Source organism: Amblyomma maculatum, chromosome 1, assembly GCF_055883805.1.
Source record: "Amblyomma maculatum isolate TAMU_Amacu chromosome 1, ASM5588380v1, whole genome shotgun sequence".
Classification (NCBI taxonomy): Eukaryota; Metazoa; Arthropoda; class Arachnida; order Ixodida; family Ixodidae; genus Amblyomma; species Amblyomma maculatum.
In genome coordinates, this window is record NC_139344.1 from 167518663 (window position 1) to 167538338 (window position 19676).

Below are 19676 nucleotides of genomic sequence, written 5' to 3' on the forward strand. Positions count from 1 at the left end.
ATGTCTTTTATATTGCAGTAGTTATTTAAAACCCGTCTACAGTTCCACTAGACTAGGAACGCCACTTTTTTATGAGGAAAAGTAGAGAGACTAGAGAGACTAAGTTTTTTTCTGGCCCGGTGATTCGGGCTTTTTCTTTTCTATTTCGCTCCAAAGAGCTCCGCTGCCTCTCTGATGTAGACGGCCCAGGACGATTGTCATTTGTCGTGTCCATTGCGTCCTTGGACGTTCCGGACACAGAAGCATTGGGTTAGGCCTCACCGTAACAAGGGAGGCCTTGAGGCCGGCTGACCTAGCAGTCCGCGAAGCCTGCTTTGAAGGCGGTGGAGTAGCACTAGCTCCATCCACCTTGGGGACAGGGTCCTGTCCGAGGCTCACCATCTGTGGCCTGGGCAGGTGTCAAAGACTGCTGTGATGCTGCCCCTGTTGCGTCACAGCAGAGCATGAAGGATTCTGAGAAGCAGTAAGCTTCTTTCGCGCTTCCCTGTAAGTTAAGTTTTCTTGGACTTTCAATGTGAGAATATCCTTGCCTTGTTTCCAGCTTGGGCATGTGCGTGAGTAAGCAGCATGGCTGTCTTCACAGTTGATGCAACAAGGTATTTCAACTTGACAGTTTTTTGCGGGATGCTCGTGTGAAGCACACTTTGCACAGGTGAGTTCTCGGCAGGTCTACTAGCCATGACCATACTTGTGACACTTGAAACAGTGACGTGGGTTTGGTATGTATGGTTTTAGTTTTTTTTCTTTGATACCCCACTTCTACATCTTCGGGCAGTGTGCTCGATGAGAAGGTAAGGACTATGTGCCTGGTCCGTGTCTCCTTGTTATCTAGTCTAATTTTGATTCTATAAACCTGAATGACAATCTGGTCTTTTAGTCCTTCAAGCAGTTCTTCTTCACTCAAGTATGTTAGGTCATAGTCGGAAATGACTCCACGCACTATGTTCAATGAATGGTGTTGGGAGATTGTTACTGGGCAGTTTCCAAAGCATGTCACTTTTGAGAGTTTCTCAAACTGATGATTATACAAAACTTCCAAACGAAGGTCGCCGTTCGGTAGCTCTTTCACTTTGTACCCTTGGCCAATTGCCTCAGTTAGTACCTTGGTAACCAGAAATAGTGAAATCAGTCTAGCTGATTTTTCGCTCTCTTCACTATCGAAAACGTGGAAAGTTGGTGGCAGTTTATGGGAAACATTCCCTATGACAACATTACAGAAACTATTCGTACACTTCCTTTTCCTGATAAATCTCTCATTACCAAGCAAATACATATTCTTAGACATATACAACTGAATACACTCCTTACTCCTGCGAGATCATTTCTATAGTCAATCAGACCATTCCCTCGCGTGCCCAAATTGTTCTAAACATTATGCAAACTTAGAACATATAGCATGGTTTCATATCCTGTCGCAATTCATACACCTCAATTTCCCACCCTCCTCCCCCAACGTGGCGGGCTTGGTTAGCCTCTGACCAGCTGAGAGATCAGTTGGCTTTTGTGAACCTGGCCCACGACATTCTTGACACTGAGTATTGTGTTGAATGCAACAACTTTGTTGCAACTCTAATGCAACAACATAGCTAGACACAGTGAGTAGTGCATCTTAATTCTCCTTCTCTAGCGTGAGGGGAAAACTTTTGCAGTTTCATCGGTGCACCCCTGTTTTTGAGAGTGATCATTTGAAAGTAGAGAAGAAGCCCTAAAAAATATTGTCTGTTCAGCAGGGTGGCGGCCACACACCAAGGAGCCCAACAAGGGGACGGAACAGGAACTTGCAAAGTCCTGCTCAGGCTAGCCGTAACGCAGGGTGGTTAGCCACACAAGGTTAACCCTAGTCACCTGGAAGAAGGAAAAAACAAGAAGAGAGGAGATGACAGGAGAGTTGTGAGAAAGGAAATAGGAAAGTGAAAGATGGAGGGAAGGATAGGAAAAGGCGACTGCCGATTTCCCCCAATCGGTCAGGCCGAAAGTGCCGTCTATGGGAAGCGTGGGCCAAAGTGGTGTGTTGCCTCCGCCGAAGGGCCTTGAAGGTCCAAACACTCGGCATCGGCTCAACCACCAGGATCCCATTTTCCCCAGACACGGCAATGCTACGCACGGCTAAGCGTGGGTACTCGGGGTCCATGGTGTCGCACAGTACACGCAAACATCTGCTTTAACAGATGCCCTGTGTGTTGGAAAACAGTTTTAATCACGGTAATTTTATCTAATGAATACTTACATGATGGTTGTCTGCATTTGAGAAGAAAACCAGGTGAGAATGACGTTTCTTCCTGGTTTCGTCAAATGCTTCACTTTGTGCAATTTTTAATATTTGCACAACCCTAGCTACCAACAAAACCCCACATTACCAGTCAGTGTCTGAAATTCAGACCTTTTTCTGCGGACAAAATATCTGCAATATGGAGGCTAGAAATTTATTCAACACCCACATTAAGATATTGTATTTCAATTTAAGCCCCAAACACTGACACTTGAAGCGCCTTTTTTACTGGCACTGTCCAGTAAAGCTACAAATACTGAAGAGCTTTCCTACTATGGTAGAGCATTCACCTCTTATGTTACCAACACTCAGGCTGAGCCCCACAGGGAACCCACTAGTTTCTCTAATGGATGCAACAAGCCAACTGTTTGAATTAGCTGCAGTCATAAACCTTTTTCTCAACTGTCATATATTCATTTTTGCTAGGCCTGCCTTTCTGATAAAGCAATCAGCAAGTGACATGGCCTCCAAGGAATATTTGAATGCTCTTGAGAGAGAATATAGTGAACCCTGTGGCTCATGCCCTTTTTCTTTTTTTATTTTCTGCAGACAAAATTTTGAGATACCCTAATTTTATACGAATGTGTTTCGAGGCAATGAGAAATGCATGTATTTAACTGGGACGTGAAAAACTTTTGAGCTTGATATTTAGAGGCACGCAATTTTGAATATGCGAGGGTACACATTACAACAAAACTAAGTTATATTCAAACAGCATGGCCAGTGCGAAAACATCCCTACACTAGGAGTTACATATATAAAAGCTGGTTATATTAAAAAAAAAAACGGTATGTCCCCACAATATATTACTACTAAAATCACGTTTCTGGTTCATGCTTTCCTAATTGTGCCTAAAGCCCAGACAAGTTTGCACCTTATAATTGGTGCTTCAGACACCAATGCTCATTAATCCTTTTTTTTTTCGAAGGTGCCCGAGGTGCAATATCTTTTCGAGCGTTTATTATGCACAAGTAACTTCAAAGTAGCCGAATTACCCCATCGACGAAATTCATAATGTCTGCTAAATCTCTGTGCATCAAAAAAAGTCAATCATAAGCTGTAATGCTACATACAGCTCCATTGAAACCAGTGCAGAACTGCAATTTTACTTTCAAACACAGCAAGGTTTAGTAATTTGTCAGTGCATTCCCAGATTGCTGTATATGGTGAAGTTATGGCATTAATACACTACTGTAGATAATAGCAGTCCTGCCACAAGAATCCAAGTGGAAGAACAAGGATATAGTGTCTGCTACCAGGTAAGTTGTGACTGCAACAATTGAAATTGCATGAGTATCACATTCCAGTCACCTGTACAATGTAATTAGTCACCCACCCTGTTGCGGAGTCTTAGAACCACGTGCACGAAGCTTGGCAAGGGCCCTGCGCTCAAGGGCACGCACATTGGCCTCTTCGGCATTGAGCTTTTTTTGCCATTCCAGGAGCTGTTGCACATTCTTGCGTCTGATCTGCAACTTCTGCTGCCGCTCTTCCAAAAACCTACATATATCATATTTGTAGAACACTTGCACTTACAAGGCAAACAGTGTTAAACACAAGAAAACAGAGGGAAGAAAGTCAGTTTGTTGCCATGCATGTCTATCTTCTGAAATATCCATTACAATATACAGTAATCCCTCGTTTTAACGAAATCAGCGGGACAGCGGGAAAATTCGTTATAAGCGGTAATTCGATATAAGCGACCACACGACAAAAGCTAGAGCAGTCGGTTTTTAATTACACCAGAACTGCAAGCAAGTCAAAATACAATATTTTCATTGAATCAAAACTTTATTCACGTGCAAACAAGGCAGTGAGCTTTGCTTGCTTGAAGTTCTTACAGGGCGCGAGCAACCCCTGCTCTAATTTGAGCAAGCATTTCACGACGCCGTGGTCACCGCCTATACATTCAACCTTGTTTCGTAGCAGGCATAGGTACTCCCATGTCTACGCCATAGTTGGCACTTCACGTGGCTCTTCGTCCTCGTCGGGGCCACCAACAGCGTCAATTATTTCCGCATCCGTCACTGGGACGACCACGGGAGCAGCCGCGTCAGACAACGCGAATGTGTCAAAATCACCTTGTACCGCTTCGCCAGCAGTTTTCTGTACAGCCTCGTACAAATCGCTGCAACTTTGGTCATCGTTCAGCATTGCTGAAGACGGCGCGGGAAAAGCCGGCGTGCGCAAAGCAGTTGGCAGTCTTCGAAGTTTTTTTCAACGAAAAGTTTAGCAAATGGATCGCATCAAGCAAATCAATGCTGTAACTCTTGCTGGCATCATATGCTGTGAGCATGCGCTGCAAAAGACCCTTGCGGTACAGCTTCTGGGTAGTCTCAGTGATGCCCTAATCAATTGGTTGCAATACCACGGTAGTGTTGGCAGGCAAAAACTCCACGGTGATCGCCTTGAGATGATCGATCTTCCAATGGCTCGAGCAATTGTCAATAATGAAGAGCACTTGCTGATTCTTTGTGTCGAACCGTGTATCCATTAGGCGCACATAGTCTTCAAAAATTGCAGCAGTCATCCAAGCTCGCTTACTGCTTCTGTACACGCACTCTTTTGGAATAGTTGCATTTCGGTAGCACTGCAGCTTCTCCGCCTTCCCCAGTATCAACATATATTATGGTGAGGCTACCCAAAAGTAATAGAACATAATATGTTTCTGCCCGTGCCACTACCTCAGTATCAACAAGGGAAGCTAGTCCTCGCCTGTTGCATTAGCACCAAAAAGCAATGTGATAAGCTCCTTGCTCTGTTTTCCTCCGAATGAGGATGTGCCAGGGGTCGTGAATGTGCGATTCGGCAGCATCATGTAGAAAAATGCTGCCTCATCAAGGTTGTAGATGTCTTTGTCTTCTAATTTTTCAATTAGAGCCTGGAGCCAAAGTTGGCGCCATACGTCTACAGTGTCATGGTTAACGGCAGCGCTTTCACCAACGATCGACTTCAAGGTCACGCCGTGTCGTTTTTTAACCCTTTGAGGGTCGAAAAAATCTTTCCCACATGGTCAAATTATTTTATTGCAAATTTTGAAAGTTCAATATGATTAAAGTCAAGGAAAAGTTGTAGAAAAATATTAGGAACAATATTTTGGAACCTCAATTGAAACCGCAAATTCAGGAACCTCAGGAAACTCAGTAAACAAGCAGAGCAGGAATGCCTCGTGAGCTTCGATGATAAACAAGCTAAAAGCAGCCCCAATAAAGATGAAAATCGGCTTCTGTGGCCCCTACATGGGAGTGGCCATAAAGATAAAAATCAAGTTTCGCGCGCCTCCGTTGCGAGCAGCGAAACCAAAACCGCGAAAGGGCAGCGTTGGTCTCTAGTCTCTAGCGATGCAGCAGACCAGGCGACACGCTGCAGCTAGGACAATCACTTCTGTTTATCTTCGAAAGAAGGCAGGGCAATAAATTTCAAGCGCTTTTTGTAAGTCCTAGGAGGTGGCAGCACATTCCAGTGGGCCTGTATCGTCATTAGGGTGCGAGATTTCAAATGGAGGATTGAAACCGTACCAGTACAGCAAGGACCTTGCGGGACGGAGAACAGCCACCGTACATTTACGGCAAAAACTCTCAAAGGTTAAATCGCTCAAGCCAGCCATTGCTGCAATTGCTGCATTTGAAATCATTATGCCCCATTTAAAGGGCGAAGCTTCGGCTTTTGCAGTAAGTGCAGGCCCATTGGCAGGGATATTTGCACTCCTGGTGTTCTTCAACCACTGTAGAAGTGCACTTTCCACTTCCGGGTATTTTGAATCACGATTCCTCTTTCTCTTTGCTGAGAAGCTCTTTTCAAAGCCACCCAGCATAGCTTGTTTTTTAACACAGTTGATAAAGTAGACAGCGGTATGCCGAATTCCGTCACGATGTCAGTTTTCTGCAGACAACCTTTTTCAACTTCTTTTCTCAGCAGAACTTTCTGCTCCAAAGTAAGGCATTTTCGACGGAGCCATTTGTCACTGTAGACCACAAAAGCACACGCGAGGCAAGGCTAACGAAGCACTACGAATACCACGCAATCACATGGCCTGCAGCACGGATTCAAATGCATGCGACGTCGGTGACAAAGGGTGCGCGGGACGCTGGGTAGTGTCACAAATGCCGTTGCGTCACCGCCGGCGACGCTAGGATTCTTCCTGTTTTCGGAAAGCTATCAGTCAATTTCCACCGTCAAAAGAGCGACAAAGCTAAGGACGGACACTTTCTTTTGAGCTGGCGCCAGAAGTGCTTTTTAGAACAGTAAAACTTTGCTCACTGAACGCATCCCATGGTATGCTACGGCAAAAGTCTGCCCGCGGTCTTTTGGCCACTTCAGCATCCAAGAGGTCGCAGTTGTCTGGCATCACAAGGCATCAAAAAAACATTTTTGTGTAGATTCTATCACGGGGGACACCAGCGATACAATCCCGACCGGGCGACAAGTTGCGCGACGGCGTCGCACGGTGGGCTGAGAGCCGCCAAGGCATTGCCGCTCGTTGCTGTCGCTGGAGTTCTGAGTTTCTAGAAAACTTCGCGTGTCGCCCGAAAGCAGCCTGTGAGGCAGTCAATCGCAAAAGGCAAGGGTACTCAACTTCCGTTCTGGATTTTTTAATTTTTTTTCGTTGTTTTCTTTATTCTTAGTTTGATTTGAGCAAAGGACCTGCAGACGCTCACTTCGTCTGATCCGTGCATATGAGTGCATCGAGACAACTCAGTAAAAGTTCGGTAGAGTAGTAAAGGAAGAAAAGAGAAGGCTAGTGTGGCTTGATATTGTTAATTTTCGAAAGGAGCAAGAGAAAGTCACTGCTTGCAATGCAAGTCTGCATTGCAGTGTAGTAGCGCACCGCTGTGGTGTGACATTTCTTTTTTCTTCTAACCCGATGCGTTACAAAAACATTCATCAGTGTTTTATCGTACGTCATGCTGTTTAGTGTTAGAAACTGGATATAGCGAAGCTGTACTCCTCCTGACCAAATGATGAGGCAGCGGTAACAAAGCAACGCTGAAAACGCCCCTCTCAGTCGCCGCGTCCCGTCGCTCCGTGCGGTGTGTGCTATCGGCAACGACAGGCGTTGGCGTCGTCATTGTGTGACACATTTCTAGGAATTGTTGCCTCATGGGGTTGCAGCTGTATGTGCAAAAGCATCACTGCCGCACGGCGATGTCTCCGTTCGGCGATGCCTCCGCTCGCCACATCGTTGTAAGCGGGTCAAGCTCTTCGTGCACTTCGAGTAATGCGCCTTCAAATGAATGCGTTTGGGTCGGGTGGACCGGAAGATATTTCAAATAAAACAATATTTCGAATAGAGCGATTTTGTTATAACAAGGAATTACTGTATGCTATCCCCTTATCACTACACAGTTGAACCTCGCTATAATGAACACGGATATAGCAAATTATTGAATAAAACGAACTAAAATCAGTTTAGTTGGTTTATTGCTATGGGAGTTCTTTCTCTATAACGAAGCAAAAATTTCAAAATTTGACGCTAAATCGATTATAATGAAGCAGTTCTTTTGCATTAAAACGGCAAAAAATGCCTAAAGGAGCCAAAAAAATAAATAAATAAAGAAACACAATTTTTCAGTCAATCAACCGCTCACCGCACAAGTGTTTAAACCGTGCAAATTGTGCACGGAGGCAACATCCCTTCTTATTATTCATTTTTGCTCTCTAACACAGAATGCAAAACGAGATTTCATGTTTATACCAAGCACTTAATTAAAAAAGTGTGCATTTTCGCACCTTTGTGTTGTCCATATTAAGTGTAAATTTTGTTTCGTGTCATTAGCAAGCTTATTTACAGGAATTTGGGTGCACACTTTTATAACGAATATCGGATATAACAAAAAAATTTTCACGCCCCGTACTACTTTGCTATAACGAGGTTCGACCAAAAGAACACCTGTGCATCACTTTAGACAAACTCTATGCACAATATAAAGGTCTGAACAGAGGCTGTTTTGCACCAGAGTGTGAAGAGTGGGATGTACTGCACTGCAAAAGATAATCAGATGCTGATTTACACACACAAACAAGACAAGGCCCACTACAAATGAGAGAGCGTGTACTCACCGTTTGCTAGCATTAAGCTTCAAGTGCGTGGAGTCCTCAAATTCTACAGTAAACAAAGATACATAAAATTTTTAAGAAGACCATTTCATCTTGCAATTAATCCAAGCAAAATTCCCTCGATGTTATGCCTACAATGCTAAATGCTAATGGCACTACAATTTCTCTCAATAAATGTATAGTTCAAAAGGCAAAACTTTAGTTTGAATACCAACAAAAAAAAAAAAAAAAATCCGATGTAAAATTTAATACAGAACATACATTTCAGGCGGATACACAAGAGGTAGCAAAAAGGCAGACAGAACTATTTAACAGTGCTTTAGGTGTGGTGCAATACATGGAAGCCAGATATAAATTCAGTTTCTAGGGAAGAAGCAATGCTTTGCAAGCTTATGTCTGCCTACAGCAAGGCAGTGCTTGTTCCTCTTCTAGAAGTAAGATGGCGCTACTAGGACTGTGTGTGGTGAAATGTTTGTTTACTGGCTCGCCGCCACAGCAGGCGATGGGGATTTTCAACAGATTTTGACTGAATTAGGCAAATATGGACACTCAAAGTATAGAGCCATGAGATATGGGCAGAGAATCTTGAAGCATGGACGTGAGGAAGCCAAAAAAAATAGACTGCACAATGAAGCCAAAGCATGCCAAACATCTGTTTGTGTGGCCCATATCAGCGCCATCTTATGACGGTTACAGCTGACATCAAATCTCATACTGTTGGGAGCTTTCATAGGTGGCCAATAGGTCCAGTGGTTTGGAGAAATATTCATTAAAATAATTGTTTTCTGCTCATTTCTGCTTAAAAACAGTGCTGCTTAGGTCGTCTTCAATGCCAAGGCTATCATTTGGGCCAGAAACCACAAGAGGAAATTTTTTTCTTCACAGGGTAGCAAATAAAACTGAAAATGAGAACTAGTTTTCTTATTTATATACACAATGCAACAAAATTAGGTACAGATGTATAACTTTTTACGCCAATTTTAGAACTGCATTTCATTTATAACTAACTGGTACACTTAGTCATAACAAAAGTGAAAAATATCCGCACTTTTTCGTTAGACCCAGGTTTTCGTTGTAAGCAGTTTTCACATGAACACTTAAAAGGATTGGCTGTAAGGGAAGTTTCCATAAAAGTATTTACAGTAAATCATAATTATTCAGTTATAGAAGCAGTGAAACATTTCGCGACCGTGGTGAGGGCACGGCACAACTATAGTAAGCAGCCTCCATTTCCGCCGCAGTTTCTGCGACGCGTCTAAGATTGGGCGGGGAAAGGGGGGTGGCAGAAGAGTCAGACTGGGGGAGGGTGCGCACGTTTGCGCAGCCGCCTAGCGAGGAGGCGCCTGCATTTTTGCACATGTTCCCGCTCGTCTACCACCGTTGCTACAGGAAACCGACTCTGCCTCATGTCGCCAACGTTCTCCGCTGTTCACGCTACCGATGCACAGAAGCTCGGAAGCAACCGCGCAGCGGCGATAAAAGCACACTGCTCGCCTAATCTTTTTTTTTCTTCATTATTTTTTGTTGCTTTTGAGCATGAAGTACTGTAGTGCCATGTTCTAAAAGTGAAAGCAGCGAGTGCTGCATTTGTCATGTAGATGTGCCATCGGCACTGAAAGACTGCGTGTTATATCAACTGTGGTCGCTCGTTGCTATCGTGGACGTTCCTCTCGCGTCACTTCGTATTTTACTGTCACGAAACTTGCAAGGTTCTGCCAATTTTCAGATGTTCAGCACTAGCTAAGACATGTGTCGGCGCCATGAGTTCGTTATACCAAGGTCAACCACAGCGCATGTTCATTACATGGAGTTTTCAAATGCACGCACTTCCATGGGGGCAGCACTGGGGAATTAAAAAACTTCGTAATATAATGATTTCTCTACATGGAGGTTCGTTACATTGAGGTTTAACTGTGTAAGTTGCAGATTTACTATAATTAACACCCTCATAGGGCGTAAAAAATTCAGAAAGCACGAGTTCTGGACATAAACATATTCGTAAAGGTCTGTTGTGTGCAACATAGACAGCATTACTGCTCTCATCAATGTCTCCGTAATCACGAGCAACCAACAATCATTCTACTGCTATTGGTTAAGAAATGCCATAGGGATGAGCTACAGTAACTGCACAAAAAGTAAATGCTGAGAAAAATCAACATTAAAGCCAACAATCATTCTACTACTATTGGTTAAGAAAAGCCATAGGGATGAGCTACAGTAACCGCACAAAAAGTGAAAGCTGAGAAAATCAACATTAAAGTTTATTCTCAGATTGTTTCCTATACAAATTTTGACCGAATCCCCTCCCTCCCTCCACCTACACCTACACACACACACACACACACGTTTCTTAGATTTTGCAAACTTCTGACAGGGGTTTTCTTTATTTTCAAAAAACATACTACGCTTCAGCATTCCAAACCTCAATAATGCCTTTTTAATTCTTGTTTGTGTAACTTTGAATGTAGGGATGAGAATCTTCAGTGGTTTTACCTGCCTTTTTCTCAAAACAGCCTTATTAGAGTTTTATGTACTTTTTCGCAGGAACTATATGGCATAAGCAAGTAATATCTTCCACAGATTTCAATCACTACCTTTTACATCACTGGAGTTCGAATAAATAGCTGAAACCAGCTTGTATTTTTATGACAAAAAAGAAATAAGTACTGGTAGCAATTTTATACAGCGAGGAAGAAACAAGGAATTTTATTTTTTGCTTAAAATGCATAATTTTACTTGTGGCTGTGTAACATAACAGCTTCTGTCCACACACAGTATCCAATAGGAAAAGATACACAAGTGAAAAAAATAAAAAGAAAGAGCAATGCATAGTAGAAAAATTTATTCCTAGTTTTAGGTAATAGCAAGTTGCAGCTATTGATATATTCAGAAGGCTGCTAGCAAACTTCATAGCGACAACATTTATTATGACTGCTCAACACGCAATATTTAAAAAACATTTTCCAAGTCTCACTCCAACCTAAGTACAGTCACATATAAGTCAACGCCTCTGCAGAAAAATGAACATCCAGAATGGAAAGGTCGACCTATAAACAGTGCCAACATACCATATTTACTCGCGTGTAACCCGCACCAAAATTAAAAAAAAAAAAAAAAGAAAAAGAAAGAAAGAAAAAGCATTTAAAAAGTGGGGGTGTGGGTTATCTGAGAAGTCGTTTTCGAGGCGGGGGGAGGCTGTGGCTACATGGCATTGCTCATCACTGACACTTGTCAAGCCAACAAGGAGCCAACAAAAGGCATAGCCAAATGCACATCCATAGCATAGTCTGTTTATTCTCCACGCCACTGGTCACGCTTTGTTCAGCCAGCGGTTGTTGGGCCTTTTGTCAGGTGCTGCTTCCACACCCAGTGAACTCGGTTTGCACCATTGGCCTGCTTTGTTTCGGCACGAGTGCGACTTGGCCGACGGCCATTATGTCCTCACACCGGCGAGACACGTGTGAAGGTCCGATATTCCACTGCTCTGCCAGCGAATCGTGGACGCGCGGAAAGCGATACCGGCTGGCTTGGTGCTTAAGAGCTTCAAAAATTGTGCCATCAGTAACAGCTTGGGTGGTTCCGAGGACGACTACACCTTTGAGAGTGACGACGAAGCCTCGGATGGTAGCAGAGAGAGCGACGATGATTGAGAATCGAGTAACCAGTGACACTGTGGCGGTCGTTTGAATAAATGTTCTGGAAACGAAATGATCACAGAGTGTGCAGTTGTATCTGTCTATGCTCATTTGTGTTTTAGTTTTTTTCAAATAAATGTGCGAGTTATACGAGAGACTTTTTTTTATTATTATTATTTTTTTTTTTTTTTTTGCAGAGTTCAAAGTTAGGGATGTGAGTTATATGCAGGGGCAGGTCATATGCGAGTAAATAAGGTATTGGCCAGGTCTAAAGTAGTTTTGAATGAGCAGAGAGAGTATAAACTAAGCGCTGGTGTCTATTCTCGACATGATGCATCAGGCTTAATGCCCAATAAAGCTAATTTATGCACAGAAAATTTGTAACTGTGCACTTTAGTAAGTTCATCTGCAATGACGATCGCTTCCTTGGGCTAGCAGTACACAGTGCAGGAGCAAACTAACATGTGGGGGCATGCATCGTGGCAGGATCCAAACCTATAGGACCGTTTGTAGTTTGGTTTGCCACTACAGTCAAACCCGGTTATAACGAACTGCGTAATTCAACGCAATTTATTCGCTATATAAAGTATTTCGCTATAACCAAACCCGTTTATAACGAACTTCAGTACCAAATTCGTTATACACGATGTCCAGACAGCGCAGCGAAAACGCACTAACTAAAGAAAAACCGTGCCGCTCACCATGAATCTACAAAAGAAATTTATTGCAGATAAATGCTCACTTATTTGCAGTAGGCAGTGATCTTCGCCTGAACACTGCATTTAACTCCATCAGCGAGAATCGCACTTTCCACACGCGACATCATTTCCACAAACTCCAGTCCGCTTCCCTGTATTCCGGAGCAGTATCGGCGCAGCAGATCGGTAGCAGCGAGGGCTTCGTGCAACGTCGGGCGAGGGCGATCGTCCTCCGGCGGCGGCTCCTCGGTCTCCTCGTTCGCACCAGATGCCAGCATGTCGGCAACAATTTCCGAGTCCAACGGGCTCGCTGTCACGGCTACGTTGTCGTCAACAGTGAGAAAATCCTCCAGGGCAACTTCATCGGGCACAGCGTCCGGAACATCAGCGAGTTCTTCCCACAGCGTGGCAACATCGCTGTCATCTTGCACAGTGCGCGCTTCACTAGCAGCTTCTGCATCCTCTCGACATAGTCCAGCATGGTGGAAGCAGTTGCGGATTGTGGATTGCGTCACGTCTTGCCAGGCACGGTTAATCATTTCTATTGCAGCCAGCAAATTAATCTTGAGCTCGTCGTTAACCCGCAATTTCACCAACAGCCGCTCAACGACGCGTTTCCTGTAGCCCAGCTTGAAAGCGCGGATGATCCCCTGATCGAGGGGCTGCAAAACCGCTGTTGCGTTCGGTGGCAGGAAACAAAGCTCGATGTTCTTGAGCGTGACGCCGCAGTGGTGCGCAGAACAGTTATCGAGGAGGAGGCAAATCTTTCGCCCGCTCGTTGCAAGTTACTTGTCCCAGCCACGCAGCCACGCTTCGAACAACGTTCTGGTCATCCAGGCCTTAGAATTTGAGTTGTATGTGACTGGGAGTGAAGTGCATCCTCGCAGGCACATAGGAGACTTGAACTTGCCTACGACAAGCACTCTCAGCGTCCACTGCTTGGCTTTCACCTGCAACCACCTTCCCGGTGATGGAGTAGCGGTCTTTAAATCGTTGGAGCCAACCACTGCCCGTTGTAAACCCCTCGACGTCCAGGACGAAGGCAAAATCTTTTGCCTTCTGTTGTAGCATAGGGCCAGAGACCGGCAGATTTCGCGCGCGAACGTCCAAGAACCATTGGTACAGCGCTTTCTCTACTTGGTCGTAAGCCGGCTTGCGGTGGCAAAAGCCGTCACCATTTGGTCGTTCCTGTGCATTGCCTCTGATGGCCGACTGGTTTTTCAAAATGGTGCTTAACGTGCTCCGCGGAATCTTGAAATGCGCGGCAACGTCAGACTTTTTTTCGCCGCGGCCAACACGGCGAATTATCTCCAGCTTGTCGGAAAGCGGTAGGGCACGCCGCTGCTTCGTCGTCATCTTGCAGGATGTAGCGCCGGAATGCAAGCCAGCAGCAACGTAGGCACGTCCGGAATCGTGAGGATAGCAGCAGCACGACTTGCAAACGAGAACAAAGAAAGCTCCGAGGATGCGGGAAAGTTCGCCACTGACGCATTCGTTGTTCGGAGGCTGCCTTCCCTTCGCCCAAACTTGAAACCAGTTCTGGCCGGTGTTGCTTCTTTCTCGAAGCGCAATAGGTCCGGAGCTGCTCGAACGTCTTTGATCACATGGTAGGCAGCTGCCGAACAGGAGCGCTGCAAAGAGAGGCTGACCGATGGCGCGGATTTTAAAGGCTACTCACGCTACTCCGGGCTACGGCCGCGCATGCGTACAGGAGGGTCCCTCGTGGAAGCTGCTGTAGAGAGCCCCTCCTGCGTTTTACGGAAGCGTGGCATCGGCGCAGAAGCAGCAGAAGCACCCTAGCGGGCGCGTGATGACGTATGCGCTGTGTGAGACCTTGGGGAACGGAGCCGTCGCCAATCCCCCTCCCATCTGACAACGGCATGCGCTAGAAGTATTGCGGCCCGGCAGCGTGGGCTGCCCGGAGAGAACTCGGAGCCGGCACAAAGGCCCGCCCGTTGGCGGGCGTTTGGCGACCGATCGTGCGCGCTGAGTTCGCTATATCCGATATATAGTTCGTTATAAAAAATACATTTTATATGCATAATGCTAGCGGAAATTCGAGTGTTCGATATAAAACATAATTCGCTCTATCCGAGTTCGTTATATTCGGGTTTGACTGTAATTCGTTGGGTGGCATGAGAGTGTGGAAGGCAAGGTGGAATTCCCTCCCTCCCCCCCTTTTTTTTTGCTTTGGTGTCCATCGACTTTGAATTGTGTCCTAGTGACTGCATAGTTACATGCTTATTGCTTTGAGCTGCAAACATGTAGAGATGCCATCCCACAGGAGGACTAGAAGACAAAGTCCACCAGTGGAAAGGGAATTATGGTATTCAAAAAGTTTGTCCAATAAAGGTAAAGCGTTCCGCAAACAAAATGTTTTTGGCTGGGTCACACCATTTTGCTGCGCTCGGTCAATTCGAAAACTGTTAATTTGTGTATTTTTCATGTCCCAGTAATTCTGAATTAACGAGATTTTATTGCGCACTGGCACAAATTTGGATTGCTGAAGTTGCAAAAGCTACTGTTCAAAAGGTCAATGTGTGTAGTCACCCTTACCTGGAAAGGTGCCACTGCTCTCGAATGTCGAATCATAGCTATTAGGAAGCGATGGTTTCTGTTCACCCTGTGCAAGTAAAAAAGACTATTCAGGATGCAAACACAGCACTTTCTAAGTAGCAAAATGCACAGCCAGCCACACGACGTTTCAACTGCCTAAATACCCTTAAAAGTTTGCACTTCGTATTACTTATGCAATACTGAAGACCTTTTGCGATCCGAGTACGAATGATCCATATGATCAAAAACACAAAAAGAGTGCGTTTTTGAGGTAGAGAGCAGGCACAAAGCCCACATATAACATTAAACAGCTGCGAAACCAGCCAATGAATGTTAGACTAATTATCAGGTGAACACTTTCCAGGAATTATGTATGATATCACGCCTAAACTGTAATCAAGCTTGCATCTGTAAGAGAAAAATTTTCATGACACATGAAGGACCATCAAAGTGATGTGAAAACTAACAGGCATCTTGAATGAACCCGATGCTGTGCCTTCTTGAATATTTATGCACCAAACTGGGTTCCGTAAGCTACTTTTGTGGGCTCCGCGAGCATCAGCACTGGCCTTTCCTCCTGGAACGTGCCCCCTTTCTCCCCCCCCTTATGTGGAGGATCAGCCCCCATCCCCCTCCTGTCTTATTCATTTTTTTTGCTGTAACCTAACTTTGGACCACTTTGATTCTATAAAATTGGCTTCTACCACAATGCCATAGTAGGCAACTTTACGTTGACGACACCCACATGAAAACAGGCAAGGATTAGAGGTGCTTGGCATTTTTTTTGGTTTTCAAGAACAGCAATTTCAACAACAGAAACAGGCTAGCGTAGGCACCACGGTAAGTGCAATGTGCACTCTGGTATCGTTCTATTGTGCATGAAAATGCAAGAAAGAACAAAGATTGAGCAATAATTATAAACAAAAAAAGCTGGACAGCTCTCGAATGCCCGTTTCTACATCATGTCCAGCAAGTTGTTCAACTCCGCGACACACCACTAGGTGCACTAGTCATCTGCTACACAGATTCTAGAACGCTTGCAACAACAAAACTGCTTTTCTAACCAGCATAAAACTTCATTACCATCAGTTCCAACTTCATTACCATTAGAACTCAATGACCAGATTAACAGGCATTGCAGCCAAAGAAAACTTTTGCTGCAGTTAGCCTTCAAGTTTGGTGCTCACAGGACACCATTTGGTGCCAGCTGAAAGAGAAAAAGAATAAAGTAGGGCTGCGTGTGCAGTGTATGCAAGCACGGCACAGCCAGTTCCTGTTCTAAAAGCCTGCCACGCTGGTCACTAGTTCTGGTGTTCACTGCGATATCATACCAGACCAGTTAAGTTGACCATTAACTGCACTCATCCCTAGCCATGCACACAGAAAAGGCCCTTTACCTTGCTAGGAACCTCTTCAGGCAGAGAAGATTCCTTAGAATGGCCACTCATTTGGTCACCAAGCAGTGATGACTCATAAGGCTCTGCAATCCACATACACAAAAAAAATCCATTCAAGGCTGCAGAAGCAAACAATAAATACTGAAACACAGCTATATAGTCGATCCCAGGCATACTGAACTTAAATACAGTCAAACCTGAATATGGCGAACCCAAATGGGATCACCAATTAGCTCGATAATCAATAATTTCATATATTAAATGATATATAAATGTTTCGCGCCGTTGCTGTTGCGGTCCCCAGAGCATTTCTTGGTAGTGCTCCAAGATGCTGCGCAGCGGTACCAGCAGTACAGCATTTATTTTGAGGTTAGTTCCTGTGGCGAGCGTGTTGGGGAGCAGAGTGCCAGCATCCTTGACAGGAGTGCTGGTGGTGGCTTCCTCAGCTCGTCCAGTTGTGCAAGCCTGATTTTCAGTATGTTCTATGATTTATCACGTCGCAATTGGAGCGCGCGCCGTGCACAGCAACAAAATCAATGCTCTGCATGATAGCAGCAAACGATGCTAAAAAGCCAACATCATGATCATGGCTGACCGTGTGCTATCATTGATTGATGGGTGGAAAAATAATCAGCACGGCCATGTTCTCGCAGTAAAAGCTTTTTGCCTGGGCCAGATTTTTTGTGGTCTTTGGATAATTTGGAATTCCTGTTAATTCGAAAATTTCTCCGAGTCACAATGACTTCAAATTATAACTAGGTTTTACTGTAGGTTTATCCATTGGTTGGCGACATCAGATACCTGGCTTCAGCGACGGCTACTGCAGTGTGCCTTCGTTCACGGGTCCTCTCCCGGTTAGCTGCGAGTCATGCTTCTCATTGTTGTGGAGTCTCCCCGTCTGTATCGGTTTGCTTTCACTGTCATTGCTTCGCCAATTCGTTTCCTTGATGAGCCATATCCGCTGGGTGATCTGATTCTGCCATTAGTTGACAACACCGATGCTTAGCTGATGTGCTCAGCTCCATATTCATGACTGGTGAGGCAGAGACTCAGCTGCCTCTTTATAAAAAGTGATCACATGATCTTGTGGCCATAGCATACAGTCCTCAGCTACCATGTTATCCCACTGCCATGTGTTAAGCGGCCCCCCCCCCCCCGACATAGATATAATGCCCTGCTTTAACCAAGCCATACGAGCGTGCCTGTATGGACTAGGAGTAGCGTGCCTTACTCGGCATCCAAGAACCTTGAAAAATTTATTTCAATCCCCCCACCCACCTTATTGATTCCTACCCCACCCTCCCACCTCAAATGAGCAACCTGAGTCGGCAGGTCCTTCCAACTTTGTGATAGCATGTGATACCTTTACATCGCACAACCCATTGACTGGTCAGTGCTCAGCCATGTCATCTGCCAACTACCATCTGGCAAGTGGACATGGCACCTAAACCGTCAAGGCCGTGAGTCAGCACGGATGTTACTGTGGCTTCATTTTCAAGGTGTTGCCTTGAGGCTGTATGAAAGCAACATGCCCGGCACAATATGACACTCGGCTGTTGTGTTATCACTCTAAAAAAAGGTTCCAATCTAACACACAGTACACAGCTACATGTGTTACTTACCACTAATGCCACTTGAGTGGATACCACTGGCAGAATCTTCAGCAACTTCAGTAGCAGCATGTGTGGGAATAGAAGTAGCATTTGATGCCGAAGCAAGGCTCCCACCTTCCCGACTTTGTGCAAGACATTGCTTCTGCAAAGCTTTCAGTTCATTGCGTTTCTGGTGGAGCCTGAGTAGGATTCCTCGTTGTCTCTTGCGCAGTGCTGGCAACTTGTCTTCAGTGCCTTTTTCTTGGCAGTTTCTGCAAGAGCAGTCAATGTTATAAAGCAATGAAAAAATAATAATAATAAAAGGAAAGCAACACAGACTGCACAAGAAAAGAAATGCCAGAAAAAAAAAAGTTACTGCAGCAATGCATGTATCATCCAGGAGTTCACATAATCAGCAGCAAGCAGCTACAGTGCGGTGTTGACTGCTGAAATTATGAAGGGAAACATCAATTCCTTTACTTAGACAATTCAAAAATGTGTCATAATAAATGAAATCGAATAAGCATTGTTTTTTCCCACTGTCTTTAAAAGCGCAATTTATAAAGTACCAGAATAAAAATTGCCACACCTTACCACCAAAACTTTTAAAATGCATAAAACATAAAAACGAACGACTTTGCTAAAACTGTTTTGCTACTTGCATGTATACACTGCTTTGCAGTATTTGTTTTAGTTTGTTTTTTTTTACAGCAAAATCTAGGTGAGCGTTGAAATCGAAGCATAATATTGTATCAGTTAAATAAGACTATTTATGCCTTTTACTGGTACTTTTAAATGCAACATTGTCTTGCGCTTTATTTCTTGTCACCTAGGAGTGTTAACAAAAAATCATTTCGAGTCTTTACACCAATTAGCACTGCTAAGCGTTTTGAAGGCAATAATACACTCCCATTTTATGAAAACATGAAGTAAGAAAAGGATCAGTACAGCAGCGCGCATGAGCATCATCAGCAGCTGTACTGGTACTCCCATCATTACTGCAAAGTTAATACTGCACCTGTAGGCACAACTGGTACTGGTTCACTAGATGGCTAGATACTACCCTTTGCATTAGATACTATCTTTTGCATTTGGACACATTGACCAAGGCCTCATTAACAACAAATCATTCCAAACTTCAAAATGCATGTGTATTACAAAACACTTAGCACTGCCTAAGAGCAGCTACACTGCATTCACTTTCATTTAATGTATGCTTAAATAAAGACTTGTTAACTTCAATTTAAACTAGAACCTCGCTATAGTAAACTCAGATACAGTAAAGTGACACTGAAGTCCCAGTTCATCTTCCATAGAAGACTATAGATTTTTCCCCCTTAATAGTAAGGATATTTTTGGTAACAATCGAAAATTGGTTACAGTAAAGTGCATCTGGCCGTGGCAACGGCTTCCCACGAAATGACGTTGCCGTACGTGCGCTACATAGGATCGTGAGACAAATGTTTTTTTTT

General features: G+C 44.4%; 1 protein-coding gene across 10 annotated transcripts in view; it reads right to left on the bottom strand.

Moving 5' to 3' along the window:
• Positions 1-19676, bottom strand: part of LOC146204829 (uncharacterized) — a 175849-nt gene that overhangs the window by 46184 nt on the left and 109989 nt on the right. For all 10 annotated transcript variants that reach the window (XM_084589536.1, XM_084589533.1, XM_084589527.1 and 7 more), the window contains 5 exons: positions 18235-18476; positions 16613-16695; positions 15216-15282; positions 8330-8372; positions 3606-3769 (listed from right to left, as the gene is read on the bottom strand). In XM_084589536.1, the coding sequence (XP_084445662.1) occupies positions 3606-3769; positions 8330-8372; positions 15216-15282; positions 16613-16695; positions 18235-18476 (599 nt within the window). The remainder of the gene's footprint in view (positions 1-3605; positions 3770-8329; positions 8373-15215; positions 15283-16612; positions 16696-18234; positions 18477-19676) is intronic.